General features: G+C 40.6%; 1 protein-coding gene across 2 annotated transcripts in view; it reads right to left on the reverse strand.

Moving 5' to 3' along the window:
• hdac5 (histone deacetylase 5) overlaps nucleotides 1–19,052 on the reverse strand; it is a 68,804-nt gene extending 49,752 nt beyond the window's left edge. For both annotated transcript variants that reach the window (XM_040122191.1, XM_040122171.1), the window contains exons 1-2: nucleotides 18,520–19,052; nucleotides 2,033–2,200 (exon numbers count right to left, since the gene is read on the reverse strand). In XM_040122191.1, the coding sequence (XP_039978125.1) occupies nucleotides 2,033–2,054 (22 nt within the window). In that variant the 5' untranslated portion in view covers nucleotides 2,055–2,200; nucleotides 18,520–19,052. The remainder of the gene's footprint in view (nucleotides 1–2,032; nucleotides 2,201–18,519) is intronic.
• Nucleotides 19,053–21,621: the final 2,569 nt, after the last annotated feature.

The raw sequence follows: 21,621 nt of genomic DNA on the forward strand, positions 1-21,621 counted from the left end.
GGTTCAACACCTAAAATTCACGTTGCATCCTCAACAGTGGATGAATAGCTCCATTGCTTCAAAAGTTAAAGCCTTTGTATAAAATGTGATCAAAACCTGAGAGTGAAATGGAGCTATACAAAGTGCCCTAAAATATTCCAGAAACGTATAGAGAAGTAGTCCATGGCATGAACGCTACTTTCTGCTACTAATGCCCCAATCCAGTGCATCACATTTTATGAATGACAAAATTCTAGCCATACAACAATACACCTGTGAGTGATGGCACAAAATGGTGGTGAACCATGTGTATCCAAAACACTAAATCGTTTCTAAGTATAAATTAAATTACTGAGTTTGTGAGGATGTACTTTCCTCAGAACGGAAAAGCAGAATAGAGGAAAAGTATGGAATGGAAAAAATTACCAATTGACCGAAATTATGGAAAAAAATATTTGTTAAAAAAAAAAATAAATAAAAAACATTTTTTAAAAGTACACCCGCTTACAAATAATTTATTGGTCCCCAAAGTGAATTTTTATGTTGCGTCTAAACTCTTATGAATATGTTCATTCTTTATTATTGAATCACCTTTTTTGTCCTTTTTTTAAAATTAATTCCTGTGGCTCTGAGGATGGCGGTTTTGGTCAGTCCACCACTTTAGTTCAGACTGAGACATCTCAACAACTATTAAATGGACTGGCACCAAATTTGGTACAGACATTCGTGATTCCCAGAAGATGAATGGTAATCTTTTTTGGTGATCCTGTAAATTTTCCTCTAGCGCCACCATCAGGTCAAAATCAAATTTGTACAATAGTTATGTCTAAATACATGGAAAGCTAATGACATTCCCATCAGCCTCAACTGTAATTGTTTTTGTTTTTGCCTACTTTTGTTTTATTCACACAATCAATTATATAACTACACTGCTTCATAAGATATATGGGGAAAAAAGCACGGATTCCCTTAACATGCTCATGTTCGGCTGACATTTATACGAATGGCTGAATGATTAACGGCTAAAAGAAAAAATATCCATACAAATAGTGGAGGGTTCAGAAGTTCTCACATGAAACAGTTTAGCTGCTAAAGAAGTAAAGTGATATTCAACCATATCGTTATCGTCACACACACACACACACACACACACACACACACACACACACACACACACACACACACACACACACACACGTACGTACTTCTATCTATGTCAGGACACTCATTGACATAATGCATTCCCTAGCCCCTTACCTTAACTCTGACCTAAACCTGATTCTAACCTGAACCCTAAATCCAAGTCTCAAAACTCTAACAGCCCTCTGAAAGTGTGAGGACTGGACAAAATATCCTCACAACGATGGTTCAAAATTTGTCCACATAATCGCACTCACAAACACACACACACACACACACACACACACAAACACAAACACACACACACACACACACACACACACACACACACACACACACACACACACACACACACACACACACACACACACAGATATCCGCTTGTCACTGATGGGCAAGCAATATACAGTGTCATGTTAGGGCCAATCCTGTTATTCGGCTGGAAAGTGCTGCTACCAAGCTTCAGGTTTTTCAGACCACCTCACCCTGGTTACCCCTGATCAGTAAACTGAGCTGCTGGCTCAATAAGCTCTCCTTTTTGTGAGTGACTGTGCTGACAAATGCAACAACAAACCACACCACAGAGTAATCCAACCTTGAGAAAAAAGGCTAAAGCTTCTATTGTTTTCGGATTAAATTAGGAGGTCAAAACCTAAACACAGTAAATACAGGGATCATGTAAAAGAACAATATCCTGTATTGGTACGTTGTATAGGTACCGCCACTAACCAAAACAGTGCATTACAGATGACGCCTACAAAAACTACTAATGGCAACACCAGCCAGCCAAGTCAAGACACTGTTGCGTTTGTAACACCAGTATAAACCATGAGAACACGTGTCTCATTCCAGTTACACCACTCTTAACCACAGCAGCTTTTAGAGATAGAAAGACAGATTGACAGGGACTTACCTGATGTGTGTGATGAATTCATGAAGGTTGAATCTAGACTTCTCTCCCCAATCCTTCCACTGTGTGTATGTGTGCGTTAAAGTGGATCTTCTGTGTCGGCCATGTGTTGGAGGACAATCGACGGACAGACAGAAGATGAATCAGACTTTTTCCTCAATGTCGGCTTTTCTGCAAAAGAGAAAATAAAGTTTTTCAGCACTTACTATTCACCTTTTTTTATTTTCTGCCTTTCTTGCACTCATGCAGTTCTCTAAACCCCTGCCCCAAACAGCAAAATTGTCCAATCATAGTTTAGCAAGCAACTAGGCACCGCGGGTCTGTCAAGCTTTGGATTTGTCGAAATGTTGAAGCACTGATCTGTCTTTCTGTCTGTATATAAAGAGGCTGAAGGGGGGTGTCATTTTTTTGCCTTTCTAACACCAAAATCACAAGAGCAAAAGTGTAATTAATGGATTAAACTCTGTGTTTATCTGCTCTAATGTAAGCTACAAACACTAGCATGTCTTACATGAGCAGTTAACTAGCTTACTACCTACAGTAAAGATCTAATCCACCTTTACTTTCAAGGACAAGGAATGTTTCGTTCTTTGTGGGGTTTCTAGGTTGGTTTAAAAAAGCTCCCGTCACCATAGAACAACCGATGTGTAGTTTTTTTCCCCACTGTGTGGATGCCAGTCCTGGAAGCTACTATATACTTTACAAGTATCCTAAATATATATCAGTATTTTTTTAAAGTTAGCTCAAGTGGTGTTACAGACACATTTCCTATTTGCGCGTGCAGCGTATGGGTATAGGTTCAATTGGTATCACACAGTGATTGAAACGCTTACAGTCAACATAGTACATATATCTAACTATGAAATAAAACCACTTAATGTAATATTACAGCCAGTGAAAAAGGACGAAAAATTGGTTTTCAAAAAATTATAAAATTACGGAATAATATAACAGCTTTGAATTTTTTATATATCTGCACTTAGTATTAGCATTTTACAATAAAAAAAAAGTTTCAGGGAAATTAAAATAATCCTTCGTAGGAAAATATGCAGTCAAATTATCTTAAAAAGTGGGTTTTTCCAGCTTCAAAGCTAACCACAGAAATGTTGAAATTTAGCTCCAAAGGTCAAACTATACCTAGTATACCAACTATACAAACTAAAAAGGGTTTTGGAGTAGAGCTACAGGATTTTTCAAGGTCCCATGAATTAAATATAAGTTTTCACATGAATGTTTTCAAGAAAATCCATGACGTGACCTGGGAAAGGTTCTGAATTCTGGGTGAGTTGGCACTGAATGATGCAGCAACTTGCTGAAAACCCATTAAATTAGTTCAGAGGTCAATTTGTATCCACCTGACATCCCTCCATTACATACCTTTTTTTTAACCACACACCACCTTTGGTAGACAACTCTGGCAGCTAACATGACATATATTCCAGTAAGAAACAGCAGCTAATAGCTTTGATAATGCTAAAGAGGCTACACACAAAGTTAGCTCAACAGGTAGGGAGAAAGGACTTGTGTCCAAAAACATCCACTGACAGCACGGGTTAAACTTAAAAGCACCGCTAATGTTGCCATGCTGTTTGCCTGCTGCAGTTAAAAGCAACGCTGCGCTCATTCTGGTCATCATAGCTCATCATTTGTAACATCAGCAAGTAAGAAAATCCTACTCTTTCCTCAAAATATACCAGACACTGGATATATGCCAGATCTGCTACATTAATGCAGAAACCCATTAGAGATGACTACAGTGTAAACAGGCAGCGCATCACTCCTGACAAACTGTGTCAATACAAGATGTTATCACTACTATGAGTATTATGAGTCGCCCAAACCCTAACAGACTGTCATTTAATATTTCTCTTTGTATGTTTCTTGAGAACCGTTCATCCAAAAAACCTTCACAGTTGATACGGCACTTCCTTGGGTCCTCAACAATACAGACGTGAAGTCTGAAGTGGATCGGATGAGCGTTAGTTGAGAAAATCAAAAGTTGGACAGAAAGACAGACAGAGATTTCTCCATTTATTAGAAGGATGTTTGAACCTGTATAACCATACTTATGTTATATATACACAACATCAAGGCTCCCACTGGATTTTCTAGATTTCTTTCACACATATATTTGAACAATTTACTTATGTATCTTAAAGCAGGAGTTGGCCATAGGGTCAACCATGGGCCACTTTATTTATTTATTTATTTTTAAAATAGAACAGATTTATAAAACTTATTGTCTTAGCACTTTATCTGAGGACAGATGTAATTTTCTCCATTAGTCAATTTGGAATAGCAGAGTTGCAGAAGCCCATGTTAATATTCAGTTGCCAAAAATGACTCTAACACTAATCTACATTTTGTGTCACACTGAGCATGTACAGTAATTGACTGCTTACCCACACATGACAAACAATGACTCGGTTCATTTATGGGTTGAAGTACTGTTGTTGTAAAAAGATCTCATCAACACTTCATCATTGATTGCTATTAGATGATACGTCATATTTATTTTTATGAGCCTTGTTTTTATACTGTTACTTACAGTAGATTTGTGAAAAATCATGCAGAAGTTTTGATGTAAACTATAAAGGGGGAGCTATTTGCCGACAACTGTTCTAAGGTATTATAATATGTCTAAGGTATTTAGCTTTTTAATGTTGCTTCCTTAATTTATTTAATTGTCATTTTTTTTATCCTAATTTATTGGTTTTCTTGATAATGATTTTATCTCTTCCCATGTTTTGTCTAACGTCTGCTCATTTTATATTTAATTTCAACTTTTAAACTTTAAAAAACATCACTTTACTTACAACCTGAAATAGGTTGAGTTTGGGAACTGCCTTAACTACTCCCAGTACCTCTCTGGTCTAGATTTCTGAATGATTTATCTGTATGTTGTGTTCTGACCCAACATGAATTACACTAAGGAAACAAGGTGCACCCTGTTGCATAATGTGGCCGCCTGGTCCTCTGGTGCCACCTACTGGTCTTGTATTGACAGAGCATACCTAATGTGCAATCAACAGTGAGAGAGAGGGGAACAGGATACACAAGATAAAAAGTCACACACTCGCATCCTGAATAACTGTCTTGAATGAATGTCAGAGGGTCTTTGTATGTGTGTGGATGTGTGTGTAGGTGTGTCACAGGTGAGGCTCAGGCTACTTAGCTGTATTTTGATTTAAAGGTACATGTCTATCTCCCCTAATCCCCTTCACCCCAATACAAACACATACTCATCATCATCATGTCACCTCGACCCATTCTTTAAGGGCCAATAAATACAGTTTAACTGGTCTAAAATGGTTGACAATAAACTACTTTACATTTGCAGTCAGCTGCACTACATGTACGGTATAATGGTCCAGGTATACAAATACCCGATTAACAAGGAACTGGTTTACAGGTACAGTAAATTGGTCTAAACTTGTTGACATGTACGGTTTTAACGGGCAGTAAGTTACAGTACAGTAAGCTATTTTACATGTTCCCCTATTGTAAACTGTCTAAATGTAAAACAAACTCATCGACTTATTCAGCAAACTGTCTACTCTAGATGCATAGTACAATAAATTGGTGAATGGTTTTCTTGTATATTAGACAGGTGTACACAGTCTATAGGGTACACCTGTACAATCTAACATAATCCAATACAACAGCAGCGCAATAAGTATTCAGTTTATAATGGACAGTTTTTTGGCACTGTGGCACAATACTATAGTAAATATTGAAGCCGTAGTTTTGGCTGCGTTTCTAATAATTCTGTTCACGTACACAATGGATTGGACATTAGTGCGACATTATATCAATGACCTTACATACAACTCCAACACATATCCTGAAAATATTCCTTCCTCAGATTTCAAGTTTAACATGATTTAACCGGATTACCGCACAGCCACCAGAAATTTCACATTATATCTTTAAAGGATTAGATCAATAGTCGGTTAATCGTTAACAGTTTATGAAATACAGTAGTCTTTGGTCATAATAAAACTGTTCTTTAACCACTGACGTGAATTATGTTTGTTGCGAAAGATTAAGTAACACCAAATTACTAGCTACTTCATTTAAATCGCCGCGCTTCCACTCCTGTCTATTGCTATTTAAAGATTGGCCAGAGAGAAATCCAAAGTATTAAACATAGCAAACAATGCTGCACAGCTTCTAGGCCTCATTGGAGAACATACATTAGATCAGACTAAACGTGTTGGAAGTATCTACCAATTAAAACAAAGTCTGACCCATTTTTTCATTTATCAAAAGGGCTGTAGCCTTCAACAGTAAATAATCTGTAACATTATCGAATAAACGTGCAACAGGTTACCTCAACCTCTCCACAGCAGACTCTGGTTATGTAAGATAATACGAATACCTTATCTACGTGATAGGAGTTTTTTGTGCATTGTCCACTGTGGCTAATGTTAGTACAGCTACTGGAAACACCTGCCCAGCTGGGACAGATGTCCCGGGGATACACCTGAGGTGGGCCAAGACCTGCCCTACTATGCCTCTGTTTGGCTTGGTTAGTTAGGTTTAGGCATGAGGAGTCCTGAGCTGGTTAGGGTTAGAAGAAAGTGCCACGGTCAGAGCCAAACTTTATCCAGCCTAGTCTGGCATTAGCAAGAGCCTCAGATATCTAGCTAAACTAGACAACCGCCAGACATAACTCTGTGGAATTTTCCACAACTTTATACTGCAGTGTTCATCAACACAACTGCCAAAGGGAATGCACCCCCTTGGATGGCGAGGAGGCACGTTCATTTGTGTAGTCTTTACAGGCAGTTAGCAAACACGTCTAAGTCCATCTCATTAAACAGTAGGGCAACTGGGCACTAAAGCCAAAGTCCGTATAGGTGACTCTCACCACTCGGCAGCCATCTTGGCAATGCCCCCAGGCAGTTGTTTTTGGCTAACAAGACCAGGCCCCTATGAATGGAGAGAGAGCCACAACTTCCCTCTCAATGGTCACTGATAAAAACCCCTTAAAAAGTTTGGTGACTCTGCCCCAAAATAAGGTTGAAAAACACTTTTCCCCCCAGGTTATAATTCTACTACGCATACGCAAGGTTTCAGGTGCATCAGTGCACCAACATGATTGGCTTGATATGTGTCCTGTTTCCCATTTTCCGATGTCAATGAGTTTTCAATTAAATTATTCACAGCAATTAAACGATAATTCATTGACATCCCTAGATTGCACTGTGCATCACTATTTTTTTTAAAGATTCTCTACAGACATGTTTAAAGACAAAGCTTTTTTTATACTTTAGTTTTTTTGTAAAAAATTTGTCTGGTATGGGAAAAAGTTCAGTTACCCAGTTTAAAAAGTCTTAAAATTACATCTACATCTCATTCTCCCTCATTCAAAAATCCAGAATCTACGAAAATGATTCACAGATTATTTTTAATTTTTTTTCACATTAAATGTAATCTAATTGCTGGACACAAGATGTCTGGAAATCAATGTAAAGGGTTATATTCTGAGTGTAGTTTGTCTTTCAGTTTCAGTCTGAAGGTAGTTTGTACATCACTAGGGATGGAATTCAACAGCATTTATCCAACTTTAATCTAGTATCAAGTCCATGTACTGAATGTGAGTCCTTCTGAATCCCTTATAAAATCCTATTATGTTTACCTTTCAACATTGAGTAACTAAAAACTAAGGTGCATAACCACCCTTTGTTGGCTGAGGAGGCAGCCAGTGTTTAGTGGCAGGCTAATTACTGTTCACAACCTGAAAATGAGGTAACTCTGCCACTGCGCTAATATCACTTCACAGTCCAACCCCATTCCTGGGGGCTTGACAACAAGCAGCACAGAATTCTCCATTACACATGCTGGTAAATCAACAATGATTGGCACAAGATAGTCATGTGACCACTCGTTGGAAATGTCTTACTGTGAGCTATCACAAGGTTTGAAGTTAATTTCTTCCACCAAGAAGGTTACATGATCACCTGTGTCTGTTTGTTTGTTGTTTTGTTTGTTTGTTTGTTTATTTGCCAGCAGGATTACACAAAAACTACTGAACCGATTTACACCAAACTTGGTCGAGGGATGGGGCATGGGCCAGGGGAGAACCCATTACATTTGGCGCCAATCCAGATCATTTACTATGAATTTGAATTTTTTTCCTCTAAAGTCTGGTGTATACTGTTTTACATTGGCCATGGCAAAGGTCTGCGCTCTAGTGAGTGCATTTTCTAGTTTGGGTATGTACACCAGTATAACCAGCAGAGGTCAAAAAATTGTGACTTCTTCATTGAGGTTTTCCACCTCAGCTCACAAATCTATCTCCCATCAGTGATGGATACATAGAAAGACATGAAGTTTGATTAATGATCGTCCTCTGTGCTTTAGCAATTGTGTTGCACATATTGTGATTTATTTCGCATGGCTAAAAAGGTGTAGTTTCATATGATACTGAACATGTTATTCAATTCTGCACCAACTTCTGAAATTTAAAAAATGGCGGAACCTGAGCGATCTTCTAAAACTGGCAATGGGAGTTGCGTTTTGATAACAGATATGGCCCAATCCCGGTACTGGGACCGCTCAGGTGGAAAGGATTAACTCCTACCTCCGGAATTATTTCTCAAGCATCCCAGCAGTCTTCTGAAACAGCAGACAGTTACTGGCAGGCCAGAGGGGCTACAGCTGTGGTGGCTATGGATGCAAAAATCTGGTTGTGGGAGGAGTTCAGGGAGGCTATGGAGAAGGACTTTCAGTTAGCTTCACTGAACTTCTGGCAAACCGTCGGCAACTCAGGAGTGGGGAGGAGAACTGCTGAACCTGAGTGAGGATATCGTCAGGCAGTGGAAGGAACACTTTGAGGAAATCTTAACCCAACAAACATGTCCTCTGTGGAGGAGGCAGAGTTTGTAGACTCGGGGGAAGGCATTATTATTATTCTCATATCCATGGCAGAGGTCACTGAATTAGCTAAGAAGCTCCTCAGCAGTAAAGTGCCAGGTGTGGATGAGATTAACACCTGAACAGACACGCCCCTTCAAAGGCGCATGGAGGTTGGGGACTGTACCAGTGGACTGTTAGACCAGGATGGTGGTTTCCATTTTTAAAAAGGGGGACCAGAGGGTATCACATTAGTCAGCCTCCCTGGGAAACATTATGCCAGGGTGCCGGAAAGGAGGCCTCAACCGACTGTCGAACTTTGAATCCAAGATTAAAAATGCATATTTTGTGGAACAATGGACCAGCTCTTGAGCCTTGCAAAGTTGCTTGAGGGGTCATCGGTGTTTGCCCATCCATTCTACATGCGGTTTGTGGAATTGGAGAAGGCTTACAACCTAGTCCCTTGGAGAGTATTGTGGGGGGTACTGCAGGAGTGTAGGGTATCGGGGCCGTTGATATTAGCCATCAGGTCCTTATATAATTGCAGTGAAAGCTGTGTCTGTATTCTTGGCAGGAAGTCAAAAACGTTTCCTGTTGGTGTTGGCCTCTGTTAGGGTTGATATTAGCCATCAGGTTCTTATATAATCACAGTGAGTCCTTATATAATCGCAATGAGAGCTGTGTCCGTATTCTCAGCAGGAGGTCAAACACGTTTCCTGTTGCTGTTGGCGTCTGTTAGGGATATCCATCATTACAATTCTGTTTCATGAACAGGATTTCAAGGTGCAGCCGAGGTTAGAGTGTCCAGTTTGGGGACAAAATTCCCTCTCTGCTTTTCGCAGATGATGTGGTTCTGTTGGCTTCATTGGACCATGACCTAGCACGCACTATGGTGGTTTGCAAAGGAGTTTGAAGCAGCTGGGATAAGAGTAAGCAATTCCAAGTCTGAGGCCATGGGTCAGTGCTGGAAAATGGTGGATTGCTCCCTCCAGGCTTGGAGTGAGGTTGCTGCCCCAGGTGAAGGAGTTTAAGTATCTCAGGATTTTGTTCACCGGTGATGGTAAAAGGGAACATGAGATTGGCAACTGGATTTGTGCAGCATCCACAGTAATGCCAGCATTGTGCAAGACCGTTGTGGTGAAGAGAAGCTAAACCAGAGGGCAAATCTTCCTTTTTACCAGACAATCAACGCTCCAACACTAACCTATGGTCATAAGCTTTGGGTAATGACCGAAAGAATGAAATCATGGATACAAGCAACCGGAATAAGATTCCTCCGTAGGGGGCTGGGTTCACCCTTAGAGATAGGGTAAGAAGCTCAGACATCGGGAGTGAGCTCAGAGTAGCTCAGAGCACTTCTCCTTTGTGTCAAAAGAAGCCTGCTGAGGTGGTTCAGGCCTCTGATCATGCCTTCCATTGGAGCTTTTCCAGGCACGTCCAACTGGCAGGGATAGAACCCGAACACACTTTAGAGATTACATCTCATCTGGCCTGGGAACGCCTTGGAATGCCCCAGAAGGAGCTGGAAATCGTTGTTGGGGAGAGGGGCATCCACAGCCCGACTCTGGGTAAGCAGCAGAGAATGGATGGATGGATGGATGGATGGATGGATGGATGGATGGATGGATGGATGGATGGATGGAGGTACGGACATTAATAACAAATTCTTCTTTTCATTTTGTCCGAAGAATTTTGTTTGACAGTATCCAGTTTTAACAAACTGCAGATCAATTTAGTATAATAAGATAGACTGCAGGATAGTCTGGTTTAGAGTTGCAACAGCTGATTAATCAATTGTTTTAGTCGTTCAACACATAATAAACTAGCAACTTTTTTGGTTCCAGCTCCTTGATTGTCAAGATCTCCTGTTTTTCTGTGATTTATATAATTGGCTGCTGATTATCTTCGTGTTCTGCATCATTGGTCAGGAAAAACAAAACACTGTCATCTTGGGCTTTAGGAAACTGGGATTGGGAAATTCTCTATTTTCTGATATTTGATTGACCAAACAACAAATGAATTGTGAAAATAATCGTCTGATAAATGAAAAATGTAAATAATCGCTGGTTGCAGCCCTAGTCTAGTTAGCTGTGAAGGTTAAAACGGAAAATTTAAATTGTCAGTGCTGTAAAACTAAGGAAATCCAACATTAACTGGTTTTTAACATCAAAATTGAAATTAAACAAAAATAAAAACAAGTGAAACATTTAAAAATGTAATTAGCCTGAGTCTATATCTATTTTTGGTTCTGGCCAAACTGGACTAAAGCTGCTTCAACAGCTCTTCTCCAGCTCCATTAACTCTTAACACTCACACTAACTAAGAGGAAGTTCGTATTACTACAGCAGCTGGGTGCCGTGGTAACAGTGTCAAGGACTATATAATAGGATGAAACGCTGTGGGTGGGTGAATGTTTGTGTCTGTCTCCCTGTGTCTCTCATCTTAGGTTATGGAGCAAACTAGCTGTGACAGGCTAACCAGCTGGCCAGCTACTATATTAGCCTAATGACAGTTACAAAAACACACCCGAAGAAAGTAAGAAAGAAAAAAAGAAAGAAAGCATATTTGAATATAGAACAGAGCATGCTACCACTTGGGTCATGTGTCTCAATGTGGCCTAAGTATCAAGAAATAAAAATCTATCTTCCGCTTTCTCTCTCTTTGCCGCCTCCTCCTCCTCTTCACACTATCATTTCCTAAAATACCTGGGCCCTCCCATTCTGAAGAGGAGCAGGAAGTGCTGCCTGGCAACCAGGGAGCTGGCTGCCTTGGTAACTGTTCACCTGAGCACCTCTTCCCTAAACAAACAGCAAGTGTGAGTGAGTGAGAGAGAGGATGCGACGTGGAGTGAGAGTCATAGTCAGTCTCTTACAATATTTGTTTATAGTCTCTTTTTCTTGCTTGCGCTAACTATTTTTCCGTCACACACACATTCAACTGTTCAACCATGACTGTGTGTAACATCACCCCTCTCTCTCTCTCGTTCTCTCTCGTACAGCAGACTAGAGCAAGGAGACAAACACACATATTCCAACACATACATGCATACACACCGTAGCTGTCTTTAACGAGGTGAAATCAGGATCACATATTAAAGATTACTGTACAGATGCATTAATTAGTTTATTAATCATCAGAAAGTCAATCGACAGATGTCCTAAAATTAAGTAAACAGAATTTCAAAATGAGGAAGGGCAGATCTTGACCAGTTTCATTTTGCTGACATTTATTTAAAGCCTTTTCTTCAAGTGGGAGTGAGCAATGTGTTTTTTCTCATCAGGTTCACTTGTCAATCAGGAGGACAAATCCCAGGTGTTGATATGGGGCAGTGGTTCCCGGCCGGGGGGTGGGGACATCCACAAGGGGTCACGAGATAACTCTGAGGCCTCACGTGATAGAAAAAAATAGAGAAAACATATTTCTGCTACCCCAAGTTATGCTTATTTTTTCAGATCTTTATAGTCTGTCTTACAATCTTTGCCGTATCTTTTTTTAAATGTTATATCTTCAGTACTTTGAAAATGATTTAAACCTATCATAACTGCTTTTTTTTTGGCCACTTAAGGCCAGCACTGACACAACAAAACACTGGCATACACTATCATTCTGAGTGGATATGGTGAACTTGTGATCAAACAGCTGCTTATTTCAACATCCTACAGTTACAAAGCAACATCATCATTCATTTGGGGTCATGTTTTCGTCTACTCGATGAATGAGAGTCCAATATTCAGCTCAGTTTTTGGCCTCTATCAACTCCTGTGGGAAATATCTGGTTCTTTAGCTGCTAAATGTTCCACTATGTTCACCAGCCAGTCTGTCTACTGTTCGGTGCTGACCAGGTAGTGTAAAGTGGGTTTTTAGGCCTTTTTCACTGAATACTGCTGTGGCCAAAAACAAAGCTATGAGAGCGGTGACAGTGAATCAAAACAGAAAAGTTGTGGGCAGGGCAGCTAAACAATGACAATGTTAATTCTCTCTAGGTTCATGACTACAAGCGACCCCATTCACATTGTTTTCACATTTTCATTTGATACACTGTAATTATATAAATACTGATTATAAAACAAGGACAAAAATCACGTTTCTAATTAAACTGGTAGAAATATTGGACCAGAGGTCACAAGTAGATGTTGCTTCATTATAAGGGGTCACAAGCTTGGGCTCTGGGATATTGTGATAGGTATTTTTCACTATTTTTTTTTTTTTTAAATCTTTTATAGCCCAAACAATCAATCAAGAAAATAATCTTTAATTGCATTCCTAGTTATATGGTTAACCCTCCTGCTGGTACCTGAACTGATTCATTTTAGGGAGGAATATTGAAGGTCAAGTACAAAATTTTCATACCATTTATATGGTTTAATAGTTATTAGCCAGAGTAATCTTTCCTCCTGTCCATACTGGCCGAAACGTAATCCCTTACCATAAATGGGGAGGCAAAATCACTCATCTTTTACAAATGCATTCAAGTTCAGCAAAAGCTTATGTGAGGCTTCAGCAGTCTGAGCCAAATGAAATGGGTACGTTTGTCCTCGTGGACGCATGTAATGCAATATGATTATTGTCAACCTACATCTGAGTACCGGTATGTATCCTTCTGCTGCACTCAGCACAAACAAACACATAAAGGAATACCTAAAACACTGTAATGTTAGAAGATGCAAATTTAAAATGGCTAACTCAAGACTGCTGAAGACTGGTATTTTGTCCCTTATTTGTCACACTGTAGTCACGTCAGGAGGGGCTACCTTCGTGGCCTTTATGGAGAGGAGGGATGATTAAAGGTACCATGACTAAAGACGACCCTGAGATGCGATCGTAAGCTCTGGAAAAAGCTAGCAAGTAGACCTTTTTTTGTCCAAATATTTCCAAGGTAATATACTTTGAAACTAGAATTGAATAGAATAGAATAGAATAGAACAGAACGCATATAAAATGTGGACACTGGAGGTGTCTGACACCACATCATTCCAGCTGATGACAGGCAGAGGGGTCATGGGCCCTGCTTCAGGGAGGGGCCATGGATGCATTAAGCTCGATGCAACATTCCAACCTCACCCGATTCATTCCTAAGAACGTCGCTTACTGGGACATACGCTAAAAAAGTTCTTCAGTCTTCCACATTTTTGGGTCCATAGAGTCCTTGTCTGGTTGAACCTACTGACTGCCAGAATGGAAATATATTCATGTGGCTGGTCATGACCTTTGATTTTACAGTGGACTTTATTGTTGGAAATGTAACATAAAAAAAAGATATTTATGCACTGACAGGAAGGAAGGAAGGAACGAAGGACAGAAGGAGAGAAGGAGGAAGGAAATTTAAATTTAAAGAAGGAAGGGCATAGGAGAATTAAAGGATTAGAGGGTGAAGAGAGCCAGACTGCTGAAGTAGAAGGCTTGAACAAAACTTTTGTAATGGCTATCAGAACTATGAGATCAGCTTGACAGACTGGTTTGCAGTGATTCAGTGCAGCATTTTAAATGAGAGGACTCAGTGATAAAGTGTCATCTACCCAAAACAACATACTCTGTAACTGAATATCTGCGAAGGTGCAAACCTTCTATCAAGAAAAGACTTGTCTTTACATCTGGTTTTGTGTCCATCAAAGAAAAAGTATAGGTTTCAAAGCAATATGGCATTTTTCATACTAAATAATCAGGGGATTGTAGCAGTCCCAAACGACACTGAGAGGGGACAACGTTTTTAATGCTTCACATTCCAGAATAACTGTCTACTGATGTCATTAAAGCGGCCTATGATGTTAGATAGATACTGATTGTATAAAACCTTTGGCGTGTCACTGAAAATTGAATATTTGTTTTTGGTACAATATATCTTTAGTTTTTTGATGTCACACAATTGCAGAACTATAAAATAATAATTTGTGTTTCATGATTTATTTGCTAAGTCTGTTTCCGTTGCACCTCCATTGCACCCGCTCTTTCCACCTCAGTCCAGTGTAAAAAACCTGTGTGTGATATTTCGCCTTTTTTTTTAAATTTCCTGCATTTTCACTCACGTTTTTTTATGCGCCAATTGAAAATGCGCATATACACAGATGTGTTTAAACGCACTTACTGAAAGCACCCGTACTATGTGCCAGACTACTGTGCTGAAACGCAAAATAAAGGATTACAGGACGAGTCGGGGGGGGGGGGGCTGGGAGGTGGCAAGAAGAGGTTCATATTCTGCTAAGACAAGGCATAAGTACTGCTTTCAAAATAAATCAACATGTCATCATTTTGAAAGTGTGAACCCTTAGCAGAAAGGAATTTTAATATGTCACAAGATACACTGCCTGCTGTAAAGAGCTGAGAATAAAGAGAATAAAAACCACCAACAGCAAAACATCCAATCGTGTCCACACTAATGCTCAGAAATATGAACAGCTTTCAGTCACAGTAAGCCAACATTTTCCACAACAACAAACTGAGCATTTCAAAAACACTGTCTCAAAAAGGCAAATATGACTGATCTTGAACTCAGCTTGTCAGAAGTAACAACCACTGTAAGGGGAATTTATCTACAGAAGGTTTGATTATAAATGCACATGCTAACATTTTTTAATCAAACAATGGGAAACAGGGATTTTCATGATTAATCACTAAGCCATCCATCAGTCTTGATAAATTTGACATTATGGATAATCGTACATATTAACCTTGCTAAACTGTGATTTTTGTTGTAGTACCAGCTTCCATCACTACAGAGTGCACCATTCATTTTGATGAGATAAGTTCCTGATGTGTGTAAGTGAGCAAGTAAGTAACATGTATTTATAGAGCACCTTTCTAGATCAGACATCACAGAGTTATTCACAACAAGAGATAAGACAGACAAAGCAAGTAGAGACTCGGATCTTAAGTCCGATTGGAGAGAGTTCCAAAGTTTAGGAGGCACAACTTCAAAGGCACAGTCTCCTTCAGTTTTGAGCCTGGACTTAGGAACAACCCAAAAACCCTGATCAGAAGATCTTAAAGACCTACCGGTGACATAAGGTTGCAGTAGATCCGTAATGTAGGCAGGTGCCTAACCTTGTAGGGCTCTAAATGTAATCACAAGAAAGAGTGCTGTACCTCCAGAGCAACAAGTTGGTGTGTGTGTGTGTATGATATTTATATCCTACCACATGTGTATGAATAGACTATGTACCGTCCTATCATTGAGGAGTGGCACTCTACGGTCAATGAGTACTGAAATCTCCACCAAGTTGTCATCAGCTGGCTCCCCAAGTTAGCCAACTATTCAAAATGCCACACTGCCATCTTCAGAACACCTAGCCCGCAGCAGCACCCTGAAAGTTTAGTGGGTCGCATGTCAGGGAAGCAAACTGCCGTGGCTGCATTACTAATCATTGACGAGGAAGCTCTCTAAAGCTTGGGACAAACCTGAAGACGAGCTGACCTACAAAGTCTGGACAAACTACACACAAACACTGTTTCCACCGGTGTGCACAGATGTTTCGGTCTCTGACAGTCAGGAAGGAACACAAATCTTACGACTGAGTAAATACACTAGACAACACACTGAACAACTAGTCAGTAACTGGAATTCTGGTGGTAGGTGACCCCACAAATCCCATAGGAAGGCCAACTGTCGTGTGTTCTTGTACCAAAACAAACATGCACAGCAACCATCAGCTTGTGCAGTTAACAGTGAGTGACACTGGAACTGAAAGAGCCAGAAAAGGCGTGTAGGACTGTATAGCCTACAGAGGGGACCGGAAGTGAGTGAACTTTGCAAAACCAAGCTAACGTCAGGTAAAGCTGTTCATTTATCAGTATGTCTCCCTCAGACGTCGCACACGTGACCTCATCGGTCACCAGTGTCTGTTGCAAATATCAGAATATGTTTTTAAAAATTCTTTTTGAGAACAACTGGCTGCAACTGGATCTGAACAGCAGAATCTTTACATATCACTCACACTATATGATTTTATCTGCCCACTGTCAACAGCAGTTGACCCAGATTGGAACAGACCCTGTCCAACTTGGTCCGATCAGTCCTCACGCCCCTATTATATTCATTATCAACACAACAGTCATGATGTGTGCTCTGTCCTGTCTTAAGCAACATTCCCATTCTCTGGATGTCCCATTTCCCATATTCCAATTCCCGGGGCACCCTGGTTCCTTTGAGCCTGTGTTTTTAGCAGCTAGACAAGTTATGATGATTAAACTGTGTGAGAGCTAAAAAGTCAATGAGCCGATCGACAGAAAAATTAATCGGTAACTACTTTAACAAACAATCATTTAATTTATTTTTAAAGCAAAAATGAGAAACATTCCCGAGATACAGCTTCTCAATTGTGAGGATTTTCTGCTTTTCTTTGTCTAATGTGATAACACACAAGATATATCTTTCGGTTCTGGACTGTTTGACAGAGAAGACAAGACATTTTAAGGCATCACCTTGTACTTTACGAAGCTGGGACAGCTTCTTACATTCCATAGACCAAAAAGATGAATCAATTAACCCATCAATGATGAAAGTAATCCTCAGTTGCAGACAAAAACTGTGCATACGAATTTGGCGGTAGTCTATTTTATATTTCTGACTGATATAACAATTTGCATTAAGCTACAGCTCTGTTTCGCTGTGCTAGATTTGCCCAGCATGTTTAGTCGCATTTAATGGACCCTTTTAACTGGCCCGTTATAGCGTGCTTTAACCACCCCGTGGCATGCCAAGTCCCGATTTTAGCCATTTTTACAACAGTGGATAACCATGCTGAACCAAAAATGTGTGTGTCCAGTTAGGAGCAGGGCCAAACCTTGACAATATTCCCTCTCAATCAAGCTGTGTCAATGCAATGAAGTTGAACTCCACATTTAAAAACTCTTCACTATTCCCACCTTTCCCTTTGTCACGTAGAAGCACAATAAAGTAGTCGAAGTCAGTTTTGTTGTTTGGGATTTTTCGACAGTCGTGTTGCCTCATCCTTTAGCAGCAACTAGCAACCTGGGCAAGTGTTGTGTGCAAAACAACACTGCTGCTGAGATGCAGTTTGATAGCAAAATGTTAAGCCAGCACATGAAACAGAGAACAACGTCATAAAGTAAGAGGCTGCCATTTATCACGCTGAGCACTACATTGATCATTTGGAAAAGGGTGCAGTCGTCATTGACTTTGCAATTGCAAAAAGTCTCGGCAAAATGTGAAACAGCTTCAAGATTAGCAACGTGGGAGAAATGTACCTATAAGTCAGTTTCCAGAAAGGAATCTCATTCATAAATGTAAGTGTAGATTGGGCAAGTTAGAGAATAACATAATACCAGACTTGTTTATAGTCACCTTTTAAACTTACAGAGAAGGAGTTCTGGTCCATTTTACTGGTAGTTGCTACCAGTAGTAGCTGTATTGTTACTAGGTTGAACTGGTTGGATGTTCCTCACTGGCAGCCACTGGCGAGTAAATGCTGGCTTCCAACCATCCACTAACCCTGGGTGTACAGGGTAGTTTACTGTTCTCTGTTAGCTTTGGGCTTGTACAGTAGATGGCTGTAACCTTTTGGTTGTCAGTTGCCCCCCAGTTAGTTGCTAGCTATGAAGTCACCTCCTGGTCAGTAACTACTCGTACAAAGGTAGCTGCTGTGTGAAGGCAGATAATAGCTGGGAAGAGTTACCTGTTTGGTAGCTAGTAAGCCGTTGTGACTGTCAGGTGTCATCTTGTGTCCTTTAGCTAGCTATAGCAGTGTGGTAACTTCCAAGTTAGCTGGTGGGTCAACTGTACGGTAGAAGTGTAGACAACTGCTTAGCGAGCACAGAAATTCACCTCTCGCGCTGCAACCGTTCTTCGGGAACCTTTAGCTTCCTGTCGGTAGGTATATCCTTGCGGGACGGTCACGCACACACGCACGCAGGCAGGCAGGCAGGCAGGCCCCCCTCTCTCTCTCTCTCCCTACCTCTCTCTCTCTCTCACGGTACCGTGGATGTCGGCGGCTCCTCCTGGAACGCGTATTTGCGCAGAGGTCGCTTCCTCCCGGCTTTGGTTTCCGCCGAGGCTCGGTGTGTCCCCCGTAGATCTCCTGTGCTCTTTTATTCTACATGAAAACGTTTAATTTAACAAGAGGGACGGGTCTCACCTCCTACCGTTTCACCTCCTCCACATTTACAGTCTGCCTCTCTCCCTCTCTTTCCTTCCCTCCTTCTCTCTCTCCCTCTCTCTCTCTCCTTCTCTCTCTCTCTCTCTCTCTCTCCCACCACCAACAACAACATTATTGACGTCCTCCTCCTGCCACGTGACCAGTCTGCTGGGGCTAAAAATAGATTCAATAGAAACCAATGGAGGCGGACAGACAAGGCAGAGACAGACAGGCAGGCAGATAGATGGACACTTTAGTTTTGTCGTGCTTGCCTACTTAACGTTACTTTCCCATGTTTCCCACACATATGGTGCTTCACCACACACACACACACACACACACACACGCACAGAGCTGCTGAGTTGACCTAACGAGGACTGCACACTGAAAGACTTTAAGACTACTCCCAATCAGTCCTGCGATATCTGTAATGCCGAAACGATCAAGAGAGAATAATAAGAGCGATTTAGATGATTAACATTTTGCACACTTTCTGAGCAAAACCTCCATCGTCACGCTTTCCTCTCTCCCCAGATTTAGCTCCATATTTGTGCCTCCGGTGTATTATTTCGTTCGTGTCACAGAGCAAAGCAAATCGGATGCTTACCCACAGGCTCGTCTAACAACACTTAACGCTGATCTGAGGGTATTTCCAGACTCCTCAGGGGCTCTTCTAACCACGTGAATGAAAAACTATTTCATCTGATGCACAGTTTAAAAGATTTTTATTTTTTTAATCTGTTTCTCAAGTTGTAACTGTAATTCCTGTCCAGGTAGGCAAAATGACTTATGTACTAATAGTTATGTATTATGTTTGCCGTTTTTGTAAAACACAAGCAAAATGTTGATTTGAACAAAACATATTGAATATTGGACAAACACATCGATATGCGCATCAGCCAGTCATGGAGCAGCAGTGCAATAAATCCTGCAGATGCAGGTCGGCAGCTTCAGTTCATGTTCACATCAAACGTCAGAATGGGGGGAAAATGTGATCTCCGTGACTCTGACCATGACATGATGTCGGTGACGGGGGTTTTCACACACAACAGTCTCTATAGTTTTTACTCAGAATGAAGACAAAAACAAAAAACATCCAGTAAGCAGCAGCTCTGAGGACGGAAACACCTTGTTGATGAGAGACGGCAGAGGAGAATGGACAGACTGGTGGGAGCTGACAGAAAGACTACGATAACTCAGATAACAACTATTTCCCCACAACTGTGGTGAGCAGAGAAGCAGCTCAAAGTGAACAACAGGTCCAACCTTGAGGCAGATGAGCTACAAACAGCAGGAGGCCACGTTGGGTCCCACTCCTGTCAGCCAAGGACAGAAATGTGAGGCTGCAGTGGACACAGACTCACCACTCACTGGACAGTTAAAGACCACCTGTATTGGGGCTGCTGCCCCCTAGGGTTCCCGCAAAAGCCCCAGATTTACTATGTGACAATTGGTTTTTGGTGATTTGATAAACAACTGTAGACTAACTTTTTTTTTTTTTTCAAATATGGGAATAAGTAACACTAAAGCTCAATATCAACTGACAGGATAAAGGCCTTAAGGAGGGCCCTGATCTCAGGGCTCTGTCCTGAAGAGGGCCCCCATATTAAAATCTAATTTTAGGACCTTCATTATAGTTTTGTCCTCGTGTCTTTCATAGACACAAGCAGCTTAAAGACATCGATCATCCTGGGTTTTTTGAAAATGTGATGGGCATTTTTTAATGTTTTTTGAAATTTTACAGACTCCAATCCAAAAAAAAAAGTAAAAATGTCATAGGGATCCTGCACTCAAATAGAAACCTACAATATGCATTCAAATGCTACATTAGCTTGTCTACTAAGTTGCCTGTCGTGATCTCATGCAAAAAGCCAACAAGAGGGGGAGAAGCAGAGAAAAGCCTGGCCTGATTTTATAACTGTACTGTGTGCACTATGTTCTGAACCCAGATTTGCAGCTCAAGACATTAAAACATCAGCGGGAGACAGTGTTTTCAACCGACTTGCAGACTTTTAGTGTTAGCATTAGCTTACACCAGTTAGCTATAGCTAACAAAATCTGCCAGTGTTATCACTGTAACCCGCATAAATCCTGTGCTATAGCTTGACAGGCGTCGTTGCAGTAATTAAAGAGTGCAGGGCAAAAGGTCCGTTGTTGTGACTTTGCACTTACTGAACAAAATGTACCACTTAAGTTAAAGGGAGAAGTCGGCTCCGTGTTTATACACCACAAAAATATGTCGTGGGACAGAGTCTAGCATAACCCCCGACTTTGAGGTACTGATGTTCGATATCAAACTTGATAGCCCAGTGTGCTGTATGATTATCTATCATCTTCCTAAACCCAAGAGTAGTTTTTTATCTGAATTTGAACTTAGATACGACCACATTATTATTAGTATAACATAGGCGCGGTGAACTGTTAGCTCGGTTAAGAAACAAGCACGAGACACGAGAGGTTTGGCAAACCTGATTTAAAAATATCTCTAATAACGATGCAAATAAGTAAAAAATAACATTTACAAGATCTAAAAGGGAAGAAAGGGAAAATCTCACTTTCATTCATCATTGTTTACAATATAAGGGAAGGGAAGGAGATTAAAAAAGAGGAGAGGAGGAATCACAGCTGAGGCTTTAAATATCT

Source organism: Xiphias gladius, chromosome 3, assembly GCF_016859285.1.
Source record: "Xiphias gladius isolate SHS-SW01 ecotype Sanya breed wild chromosome 3, ASM1685928v1, whole genome shotgun sequence".
NCBI classification, from domain to species: Eukaryota; Metazoa; Chordata; class Actinopteri; order Istiophoriformes; family Xiphiidae; genus Xiphias; species Xiphias gladius.